General features: G+C 36.7%; 1 protein-coding gene across 5 annotated transcripts in view; it reads right to left on the minus strand.

Annotated features, from left to right (window-relative positions):
• LRBA (LPS responsive beige-like anchor protein) overlaps positions 1 to 12,775 on the minus strand; it is a 514,593-nt gene that overhangs the window by 61,820 nt on the left and 439,998 nt on the right. For all 5 annotated transcript variants that reach the window (XM_084884876.1, XM_084884872.1, XM_084884875.1 and 2 more), the window contains one exon: positions 9,122 to 9,289. In XM_084884876.1, coding sequence (XP_084741002.1) covers positions 9,122 to 9,289 — 168 coding nt within the window. The remainder of the gene's footprint in view (positions 1 to 9,121; positions 9,290 to 12,775) is intronic.

The raw sequence follows: 12,775 nt of genomic DNA on the forward strand, positions 1-12,775 counted from the left end.
TAGCAACAGCAAATATGGCCAAAAACCAGAAAATAATCAAAAAGACCTCCAAACAGCAAAAGCAGTCAGAATCCTTATCCTCGTGTTAACGTGCATCACAGGTTCAGATTTTTAAGCAGCGACTTTTCCCCTCAAGAGAGAAAAAGAGTTGGGGGTTGGCTTTTACTTCTTGATTTTAAAGCTAAACAGAAAAGTAGCAAATGAAACAATCCCATGGTCTCACTAACTGAAGATAGTGACCATCTTTGGCTACGCGACAATATGCATGTGCACATGTTAAATTTGTGTCTCATATTTCATAATATAATCTGTTTTTCACTGTACTATGGAAAAATATAATTCCATGGCAATACATGCAGACCTATAGAGCAATATTTCTGGTGATATATATATATATATCATTCCACTGTATGGATTTACCAGTATTTATTAAACCAGTTCTCTACTGTTAGACATGTATGTGGGGTTTTTAAATATTTTTTATTGAGTTTTAGAAACGGAGGGAGGTATAGGGAGAGAGAAAAACAACAAACCCCACAAGCTAGGCATGTGCCCTGACTGGGAATCAAACCAGCAACCTTTCACTGTTTGGGATGATGACCAACTAAGTGAGCCACAATGGCCAGGGCTATGTATTTGTTTTTAAAACACTGTACAATTAAACTTTTTTTTTTTTTTTGCATACTTGCTCAGTTATTCCTTTTGGGTAAGTGCTAAGTGCATGAATATTTTAAAAAGTGATACAGACTACTATAAAGACTCAACCTATTTTGACCCTCACCAAATATATAAACATCACCTGCTTTCAAACCAACATTAGGAATTTTCATGTTTTATTTTTTAAATATATTTTTATTGATTTTTACAGAGAGGGTGGGAGAAGGACAAAGAGTTAGAAACATCGGTGAGAGAGAAACGTCGATCAGCTGCCTCCTGCACATCCCCTACTGGGGATGCCCGCAACCAAGGTACCTGCCCTTGACGGGAATGGAACTTGGGACCTTTCAGTCCACAGGCCGACGCTCTATCCACTGAGCCAAACCGGTTTCAGCAGAATTTTCATATTTTAAATCTTACATAATTTCATATGAATAAATACTGCTGAATTTTAAATTAAATTTCATTGATTACTAGTAAAGATAAACTATTTTTCATTTGTGGGTTGTATTTCATCTTTTGTGGAGTATCTATTCCTGATATCTGGATGTTCAAAAACTTCAGTTTTTATGTAGCCAAATACATCCATTTTATTAATGACTTTTGATTTTGATAGTTACAAAATGGACCCTTTATTTCAAGTTTATAAATCTACTCAGCTATATTATCTTCTAAATTATAGTTTTACTTTTTTTACACTAATAACATTCTTTATACCAAATAAATATATCATTTGTAATTTCTTTCACTTTAAGATGTGAAATAGGGATCTGAATTAATTTATATTTTAGACAATTAGCTAGATGTCCTACATCACAAATAGAATAAGAAAACCTTTCCCCAGTGATTTAAAATGCCACCTCATATGTAATATGTCTATTTCTGGAAGCTCTATTCTGCTCTACTGAACCTCTAAGTTCCTTTACTAAAACACGTCTTAATTATTGTAGTTTATACTTTTGTATCTGGTAGAGTAATCAAAACCTATTATTTTACCTTTAATTTAGTTCTACCAAATCTGGTTACTTGGTTTCTCTATCGCATCTAAGACACAATAAATTGTAGAGTAGGTGGATGGGTGCCGGAAAGTAGACAGATATACTTGACACAGTAACAAGAAGTGAGAGCTGATGGCTTGAGGGCAGAAATAGGGAAAAGATTAAAAGAGTACAAGAAGTTAAAAAAAAAAAAAAAGAGCACCATGGAATTCTTTAGTTTAAGGTCAAATGTAGCACAGAACAATAATTAATATTAATAACAAAATATCATATTCTTTAATTATACTCCTCACTTTTCTTTGTTCACCATCTTACTGTGAAATGGCCTCTACTAAAAATGGTAGAACCATTGTTTTTCAAGTACACATATTATAAAAATTGACTATTCCCAATGTGAGTCAAGTCTCAACAGATTTCAAAGACTATCATCCATACCACACTTTAGCTATAAATTCAGTTAAAATTAGTAAGAAAAAAATAAGTAGATTGGAGTTATGGAGACAATCCTCACTGAAGACATGACCTTTAAGTTGAGGCACATGTGACAAAGAGCCAGCATGTGAAAATGGGGATAGTCAGAGACAACAGATATCCTAAAAAGGTGCTAAGTCAGTAATGACCTTCACCTGACTAGGAACAGAAAGAAGGTCAGTGGACAGGGCACATGAATGAGGAAGAGAATAGCATGGCATGAGATCAGAGACATAAGTAAGGCCAGATCATATGGACTGAGTAGGGTTTTGTTCTATATTTAAGATGAAATAGGAAGGTTTAAATAGAGGAGTGACATGACATGAGACTTTGGCAGTCTCACTCAGAGCACATCACAATATATACAATTTTAAAAAATTTCTTTCTGACTTATTAAAATTCCATCAATGAACTGTTTTATATTAAGGGCTAGATAACTGAGCTCTCAACTTTTGAATATAGCAAATATCATGTATACGAGAAATGGTAGGTGCATTCTGGATAAGAATATAAAAATGTTCTAGAAATCATGCCTATAAATATATATTATATTCTAAATATATTAAAGGAATTATTTAAGGCACATGCTTACATTACATTATTTTATTTTATTGTGAATGTGTTTTTTTTTCCTTTAATAAAAATATTTATTCTTACTCATATCTATCTTGAATTAAATTATCCTATTTTTCTCTCCTTCAAAATTTCTTCTTTCCCTAATTCTTTGGGGGTTTTTTTGTGTGTGTTTTTAAATGGTGTTAGGGCGGAAACCGGTTTGGCTCAGTGGATAGAATGTCAGCCTGCGGACTGAAAGGTCCCAGGTTTGATTCCTGTCAAGGGCATGTACCTTGGTTGCGGGCACGTCACCAGTAGGAGGTGTGCAGGAGGCAGCTGATCGATGTTTCTGTCTCATTGATGTTTCTAACTCCCTATTTCTCTCCCTTCCTCTCTGTAAAAAATCAATAAAATATATATTTTTAAAAATGGTGTTAGGCTTGATAAGATCTTAATACACTTAATAAGTATGAAGGAAGATAAGTGAATGAGTCAAACCAAATTCTGTGTAATTAATCAGAAAATAACCAACTTTATTTTTGTAACTTGTCTATAAGAGAATATATATACTCATCACAAGAAAAATTATGTAACTGTATGATGATTGATGTTAACTAGATTTCTTATGGTAACCATTTTTGCAATGTATACAAATATTAAATCCTTATACAACTGAAACTAATATAACATATGTCAATAACACCTCAATTTTAAAAAACTGAATAAATAAATAAATGAATGCTATGCTAGGAAAACTGCAGATTTAAAAAAAAAAGATAAAGGAAGAGAAAAAGGAAAAAAGATACAGAGAAATAAAGGAGAGTAAAGAAGATTTTTAGATAAACAGCTATAGATAAGAATATATCCTTTAGTTGGAGGTCACAGGTATTTGAAAACATTAGCATATTTGCTTGAAAAATAATTATTTCAGCTGTGTGATCTATGCAAATGCAGACAATGTTGTATATTGATAACCCAGCTGTTTTCTAAAAATTAAAAACAACATAAAAGTTTAATGTGCTGCAGGCTGTTTCTCTGATTACTCTTTGTCCTCTTACGGTTATTATTTCTTTCGTTTAGTGCCTTTTTTATAGAGAGATTATTTTTATGATCACTTATTATACCATGTGCATTAACCATTCACTCTAGAATAAAAGTTTCTCAAGTAGAAGGGGAAGGCATGACTTGTATGTAGACAACTTGCTTCTGGGTATGACTGTGTGAACATCTAAGTGTCCCAAATTAACATTAAAATAACAGTGACCAGAAATATGCAAATATAGCTACTGAACAGAAATAAGTCTAGTCTGGTCTATTTTTAATACTAGAAAGGCACAAACCTATGCCGGAACCATTACCGTTTGTTTGCAGAAATAATCCTATATAATTAAAGGCTCATATGCAAATCGACCGAATGGCAGAATGGGTGGTTGCTATGATACACTGACCACCAAGGGGCCGATGCTCAACGCAGAAGCTGCTCTCTGGTGGTCAGTGCACTCCCACAGGGGGAGCGCCACTCAGCCAGCAGCCGGGCTCATGACTGGCGAGCCCAGAGGCAGTGGTGGCAGCTTCTCCCACCTTCGCAGCAGATGGACATCCCAAGGGCTCCTGGACTGCGAAAGGGCACTGGCCAGGCTGAGGGACCCCCCAGTGCATGAATGTAGCGCACTGGGCCTGTTGTATTTTAATGTAAGTCAAGTATATACACAAATCTACTAATATTGAAGATGTTAAAGCATCTCAGAGGAACGAGATTTGGAAGAAAAGTTGGTGTAGCCTGAAGAGTGGGGTGGAAATAAATTAGGAGATGGCAATAGTGGGAGTTTTACAATTGGCAGGAGGCCTGTGACAAGACTTGACTTGGAGGCTGTGCAGGCATGTGGTTGGCCAGGGTGAGAGCAGTGGGACCTGCCTCCCTGGGTCTCTCTGTATAGCTTTGCTCCACCATCAAGGTTTAGAAGGAAACAGTGTATGAGGGAAGAGGCCATCTGTGAGCAACCTCTGAAACAGTGCCTACGACCCCCAGGCACTCTGAATCCCCTCACCCAGTCTTATTTTCTTCATAGCACTTATTACTAAATGAAATTAGTCTTTACTGTTGATTTTCTGTGCACCCCATTAGAAAGTGAGCTCCCTGAAAGGGATTTTGTCTGATTTTCTTGTTTATCTCTGTATTTTCAGCACCTTGAACAAAAATAAATATTTGTTGAATAAGTGAATGAATAATGAATAAAAGAATAAACTGTCCCAACTCATCAGCCCCTTCCTGATCTATCCAAATTAGCCTAGATCCTCCATTTCAGTAGTATCCCTCTCACAATATCATCAATCACCCTTCCACATTCAATCCTTTTTTTACATATTCCTCCATATTTCCTGGCAAAATCCTCTCCCACACTCACTCACTCTCCCTCTCTCTCTCTCTCTCCCCCCCCTCCCTTCCTCCCTTCCTCCCTCCCTCCCTCCCTCCCTCCCTCTCTCCCTCCCTCTCTCTCTCCCTCCCTCCCTCTCTCTCTCTCTCTTTCCCCCTCCCCCTGCATATATACTTTGCGTGTGTGCGCGTGTGCGCGCGCACACACACACACACATACTCCTTTCTCTATTAAGCTTTTCCCTACACCTGCTCTCTTGCTGTTGAGAACACAGGAGAAACCAAGCGCAAAGAAAATATTTATTTATTTATTATTGGGAATTTGTTAAACACCCATCACTATGTTAGGCATGTCTGTAAGTATTATCTCAAATCCTCATAATCTTCCTGCCTTCCCATCCAGTTCAGGCACACTTTCTTATACTGGTCCCAGGCTGACCTCTTTAAACTCAGACAAGGCACTACTGTTCCCTGCTGACCAGGGCTTATCTGTGTTCTGGATTGTGTTCCTGTCCTCTTTCTCAGAGTTCAGTAGTCTATTACGAGCTTTCTTTCCTGTATGCTTGACATCTTTCCTCTTTTTGGACCTTTTTAATAATCACAGAAACATGATCAAATATCTAGCCATTTTTTAAAAAATCTCTTGAAGTACTTCTAAAAAATTTTAGTTTAGATTTTACTTTTCCCCATTGCAGGGGGGAGGGGGGGATGGGAAGGGGGGGACATCATTTGAAAGGAAAGGGTCAGACCTCTCTCCCAATATCCAGAAAGGAAGGAGGGGGATAGGAAACCTTTAGTAAAATAAAAATGCAAATCTATATACTAACCCCCAAAACAAACAAACAAACAAAACAACAAAGCTCTCCCTTAGAGTAACTGCTCATGGGTATGGGGTTTCTTATTGGGGTGACAAAAATTAGATTGTGGTGATGCTTGCAAAACTGTGAATATACAAAAAACTATTATATTGGACACTTTAAAGGGGCAAATTGTGTCAATTGTGAGCCAAATATCAATAAAGCTATTAAAAATTCTCCCTTCAATTATTTCCTTTCCCACAGTGTTTACTTGCTCAGAAACCATTCACAGCACAGCCCTGTACTGTCTAAGTTACTTTCTCCAAGGTCACCAAGGACTCTGAGAATAACCCAATGGGTACTTTTTAGTTCTTATCTGTTAAATCTTCTAGACATGTTCTAAAAAACCATACATGTGGTACAACCAACCTTCAATCCATTGCCTTATAACACAGGTAAAAATACTTTTTGTGGCATTTAAGTTTCTTGGTTGCCTGGCTCCTGTCTATATCATCTTATCACTTTCGGTTCATTTCATTCTCCAGCTATAATCTCTTTCATCTCTGTGTACCTATCCTTTGCTCATGACTCTACCCAATATTCTTATTCAGCTTTCAACCTACAGCCCAGCCTCTCATTTCTCAGAAAACAAGCCTGGATTCTCCTGCCTGGGTCTAGTACCAACCCTCTATTCTTGTACATACATACAGTGTGCTTAACCCTATACTGAATTTATTACAGCATATTATACTTGTTTACCCACAAATATTTCCCCACTAGACAGTGAACTCCAGCTGATGATGGTAAGGCCTTCAATTCTTTAACCTTATTACACAATTTTGGGTTTAGTGAAAGGTTGTTGAAAAATAAATGAATTAATGACTATTCTTGTTTTGTTTCTCCTTGGTTCACTTCACAGTGAACTCTGCATGGGTCCTGTAGGAAACAGTCTCTAATAACTTCTCTGGTGTTAACATTTTATGATTCTTTCTATGATGTAATCAGCAATTCCTATTCTTGTTATAGTTGTGTTTCCTAGCCCAGGGATTTAACAGTAAACAACACAAGAGAAGGAACTAACACTTGCTGAGTACTTATGATGGCATAGGGCCCACTAGGCACCTACCATGCGCTATACCTCATATAATCCTCTAGGGCAGTGTTTCCCAAAGTGTGGTACGCGTACCCCCAGGGGTATGGGAAGAGTTTGGTGGGGGTACGCGTTGCACCGGAGTTTGGTGGGGATATGCACTGCACCGTGCTTAGCTGCGCCTAATTCTATGTTCTCATGAGTACGAGGGGTACTCAGCGTTACAAAAATTATAGAAGGGGTACACATATGTCTAAAGTTTGGGAAACTGCTCTAGGGCAGTGGTCGGCGAACTCACTAGTCAACAGAGCCAAATATCAACAGTACAATAAATTGAAATTTCTTTTGAGAGCCAATTTTTTTAAACTTTACTATAACATGCCCACCCCCTAGAGCTGTGGTCAGCAAACTGTGGCTTGAGAGCAACATGCGGCTCTTCAGTCCCTTGAGTGTGGCTCTTCCACAAAATACCACGGCCTGGGTGAGTCCATTTTGAAGAAGTGGCATTAGAAGAAGTTTAATAGTAGGAATGAAGTGTAACATTCTCATACATTATCTTTATTCTTGAAAGTCTTACAGATGTCCCCTTTGTTTTTTCCCATTGACCCCCTCCACCCTGTACCCACCCCTCCCAGTCCTTCACCACACTATTGTCAGTGTCCATAGATTAGGCATATATTGCATATAAGTTCTTTGGTTGATCTCTTCCCACCCACCCCTGCCTTCCCTCTGAGATTTGGCTCCTATTCCATGCTGCTATGTCTCTGGATCTATTTTGTTCATTAGTTGATTTTGGTAATTAGATTCCACAGATGAGTTAAATCATGTGATATTTTTCTTTCTCTGATTGGCTATGTCGCTTAGCAAAATCACTTTAAAGAAAACATTATGTGTAATAAGTAAGGTTTGTCATTTTTCACCAGTACTCAATACATTCCTTTATAATTCTGTGTATGACCTTGTCATGTTGACAGTGCATAATAAGCACATATTTTTAAAAATATATTTTTATTGATATTAAAGAGAGGAAGAGGAAGAGATAGAGAGATAGGAACATCTATTGGCCTGCTCCTCTATGCCCCTACTGAGGGATCAGGACCACAACCTGGGCATGTGCCCTGACTTGGAATCAAATCCTGACCTCCTGGTTCATGGGCTGATGCTCAGTTACTGAGCCACACTGGCCAGGCACTAAGCACATGTGCACTCCGAACCATTCTGGACATTGGCTACCAGCTACTCGACGCTACTTTGAGAAACGTGCGTTGAATTAACTCAATTCCCCTTAATCACTAATAAACTGCAATGTCCCCTGAGAGGGGACATCCGAGTGATATGCTAGAATTCTGATGTCCCCTGAGAAGGGACAGCGGAGTGCAAAGGGTTAACTTCTCTATGGCTATACAGGTTCTTAGGTATTAGATATAAATACTAGAAGCCCAGTGCACAAAATTCGTACACTATGTGTGTGTGTGTGTGTGGGGTGGGGGGGTGTCCCTCAGCCTGGCCTGCATGCTCTGCTCTCACAGTCCAGGACCCCTTGGGGGATGTCTGCCTGCTGGCTTAGGCCCAATCCCTCTCACAGTCTGGGACCCCTTGCTCCTTACCACCTATCTGAAGCAGAGGCAGGAGAGGCTCCTGCCACTGCTGCTGCGTTTGCCAGCTGTGAGCCTGGCTTCTGGTTGAGCGGTACTCCCTCTGTGGGAGCACCCTGACCACCAGGGGGCAGCTCCTGCATTGAGCGTCTGCCCCTTGGTGGTCAGTGCACATCATAGCGACTGGCTGTTCCACCATTTTGGTCAATTTGCATTTTAGGCTTTTATTATATAGGATGTGTTTTATTAAGATTTAAATAGATTTATGCTTACAGTCTTATTTCTTTAATAAATTATTTTCCTAATACTTTAAAATTAGTGAGTTATAAAAATTATAAGTATTATTATTTATCCCTTCATGGGTTCAACTTGAAGAAGCTCTCATTTTTTATTGAATCAAGCATTTTATTAGAAGAAAGTCCTGGGTTCAAGTCCCAACTAAGTCTCTAACTGGAAGGTTATCCTGCTTAAGATACTTCATCCACTGGTTTCAGTTTCATCTTTAGTCAAATGAAAGTAGGAGGAAGATGACATCTAGTACCTTCTATTCTAAAGACACCTGTTAACCCCAGTCAGATAATTACCTCTCTCAGCACAGGATCAGTTATTGAATTCAGGTTGACAGCTCCTTCATAGGTCAGGTAATAGAAGACATTGAGGGATCGAACAGCCTCTGGTCCTTGCTGTTTATAGCCAAAAATGAGATCAATCCACTGGTGAAGTTGGCAGGAAACAAATTCACTTTCCAGGGCCTGAAAAAGGGCATAGGTTGTATTATTATGCGGAATTCTATTTTTAAAATATGTAGAGAAATTGAGAACAAGCAGTAGTTTGATGCTAAATTTACTGTCAACAGTGATGTCCTATTTTCCACCAGAACCTGTTCTGGCTTATTTATAATTGGAGTCTTTCCAGCACTTGTCACGCTGAATTGTAATAGACTGTTATGATCAACATTTTGGTGTTATTCTACTATACTGTGAGTAAGCACAGTGAAGACCAGGGATGAGGCTCCATCTTGGTCACATTTGTAACTCAAGGCCTGACAGGTACTCAATTTATGCTTCAAAGATAGGTCATACAATGTAAAGACTACTGTAGCACAGCAAATGTGAAAATATTAAAATTCACTGTCCACGTAGAATATTTATAATTTTCTAAATATAAACTTTTTTTACTGCATGCGACATCTGTAACCAAAGCATTTAGTTACTTTAACTGAATTTTCATGCCAACAAATGAGATCTTAGGAGGGATACTTATAATTACTGGATTACTACCCTAGGTATTAATATCAAACAAGTCCAAATTATCTGATTCTGGTACCATAACAGTGTCCAATTAATAATGAATGAACATAATCAAGTATTCAGTAGAAATGCTGGGCGCCAATCCACTTCCAGATCATTACATTCCCAGTTACGGGTACTGTACCCAAAACACAATAGATGCCAATGTTTGCTAAATTTAATCAAGTTAAAAATAAGAGTTTAAGAAGAAAACTAGAGACATTATTGAGACAAGTATTTATATTTATGTTATTTATTATTGTTCAATATTATTTCTATATAAAAGTTTAGTATTATGGACTACTTTATCTCTTATTCAAATCACAGATCTCTCAGACTCAAACTCTGAAGAGCGATCCGAAGTGTACCAAGTTCTATCAGGTGACATGTTTCATTGAAACTCTTATTTTTAGATTAATAAGTGTATGGCTATGATATGTTTTGGTGTGACTTGGTATGTTATCCATATTATAAAAAGAAGTCCTGTTGTTTTTAAAACAAAATCGACTAACTTCTATAGGAAGCAATGAGTAAGAAATAAACAATCTTGTAACAAAATAAGTTCCTATTAGTTCACAGGTGTACGTTTCTGCAAATATTTGGTTTATTAAAATAAATGCCTAAGAATAAGAAAGATGTTTTTGGCCAAATTCCTTTAACTAATAATTATTTCCTTTAATAATATTTAACTTGGATTCACAATATATGGTGTACTTTAAAATATAAAAAATAATTCTGTAAATGAAACTCTAGGTAATTGTCATATTGCAAAGTATACGTGAAATAAAGTATACCTAAAAAATTTTTTTAGCGTGTTCCAATAGTGAAAGTTACTATTTGAAATTTCTTGTAAAACTCGTATTTATACATTTAGTAAATAGCTAACAGAACACAAGACTGCTTCATATTTTATTTGATATAAGTAGAGAATGGTTTGTAATAACTTTAAGTAAATTTCTATTTTAAGTACATGGATTTAAAAAAAAATCAATCCCCAAATCCAGGAAATATTAATGCAAGTTGCACCCCAAAATGATACATTTGTTTCATTAACTCAGGCATTGGGTAGGAATGGGGGGTGGGGGACATGTTTAAAGTGACACATAAAAACAGCAATTGTCTTAATTTGTGTGCAGTGCACTCCACACAAAAGCCCTAAATATGTTCAAATTAGAGCAAGCTGCTTGATTGTCACTACAGTCTCATGTCACATTAATGCATGACAAACATTAAACCATACACTTAAATGGCAATTTATATCATTTAAATGTTTACTGCCAGACTAGCTCATCACTCATTTAAATGTGACTTTCTGACAGCTAATTTCAGTTAATTTTCTCCAATTCACTTAATTAGAACTTTCAATCAGGGAAGAACCTCTACATATCTTTGAGATTACACCCTTTTTATTTGTTCAAAATCTGAGTCCATAAACTGCTGAAAAGCTCTGCATGCAATATTTGAATTTACAAAAAAAAAGTGCAACCATATGAAGCAAACTCACAGTATGTACTCTCGGAAAGAACCTACACTTATTTATGTAAATAATACTCTCGCCAGTAGTTTAAATAAAAAACGTTTAGTTCATATACACACATTATTGAAACTATAAAAACCCTGCATCCAAGCTAATTAAAAATTAATGATTTCAAAATTGTTTAATAAGATAAAACAGTCAGGAGTCTCCCAAGTGTCCCTGGTATTGTGATTTGAAACTATAAAATTCTAGAAGGCTCAGCAAATGACAAAGTACAAATGAATTTTCTCAATATTAAAGCCCCTAAAAACCAGAGCAATTTTACTTTGCTGTCATCAAACAAAGAACTGTCTTACTAATGTTGATTAGTTTTTTACGCATATTCGAAATGTTGAAGTTGGTTAGATTTAGATGCTTAAACCTTGATACCACATCACAATGTTAAACAAAAATGCTGGATTTAAAGACACTGTGCTCACACTGTGCCCTAAACACACGCACAGAGATGACTCCAGTGTTTGGTTCAGCCCTCCCCTTCCAATGTCATACTGGTCAGTCCTTAAGGGGTTGGCCAGTAGCATGGAATGATTGGCAACATCTTTGCAGAGGTTGATAAACACACTGCCTTCATGAATAAATTTTAAATAAAAATTAAAAACTACACTAAAAATCTCATTAACTATCCTCAAGCATTTCTTACAATATACTAAATCTTAAAGAGAGAGAGAGAGAGAGAGAGAGAGAGAGAGAGAGAGAGAGAGAGAGAGAGAAAGAACTGCTAGTTAAGGTTATAAGAGAATTCCAAAAACTTTTAGTACATTTCAGTACAAAGTCAGTTCAAATAACATTCTTTTGATATCAGAGAATGACAACTGCCAAACCAAAAGTATTTAATATACATGGACTTACTAAGGACTTGAGGGAAGAGAAAAAGACAAGAAGGGGGAAAGAAACTGTTGAGGGGGGAAAAAAAATACAAGTAATTCAAAATAGAATACCCTGGGATTACATTTTATAACTTTTGTTTTTGAAAGTCAAAAAACATAAATCATAAAACATATTAAAAATTCCTTAAATCCCTTTTTATATGTTAAGATTGTTAAAAATACTCCATATAGAATACTTATTTATATTCACATTTTTAGTCACAAATAAATAAAAACATGCCAGTGGAATGTTAAGCATTTGGGATTTTTCAAAGCCTTTAGGACAGGCAGTCCTCATTAAGGCTGGAGTTAAATATGGTTTGCAGCTAGGGGACAGTAACAGGCTTCCCATGCTGCTCTCAAACCTAACCAATCAGTTGTTAGTACTCCCCTAGCAGGCTGAATACATCATTTATATCCAATGTGTGCTCTGAGTAAAATTTGTAAACAAGAAAATCCACTAAAATGTCCAACACAATATAATAATATCCAACTCATCTGAGTTATTATAAAATAAATCAGTGACTAATGTCCAATTGTTAAGGA

This window comes from Pipistrellus hanaki, assembly GCF_964339955.1.
Source record: "Pipistrellus hanaki genome assembly, chromosome: 5".
In the NCBI taxonomy this organism is placed as follows: domain Eukaryota; kingdom Metazoa; phylum Chordata; class Mammalia; order Chiroptera; family Vespertilionidae; genus Pipistrellus; species Pipistrellus hanaki.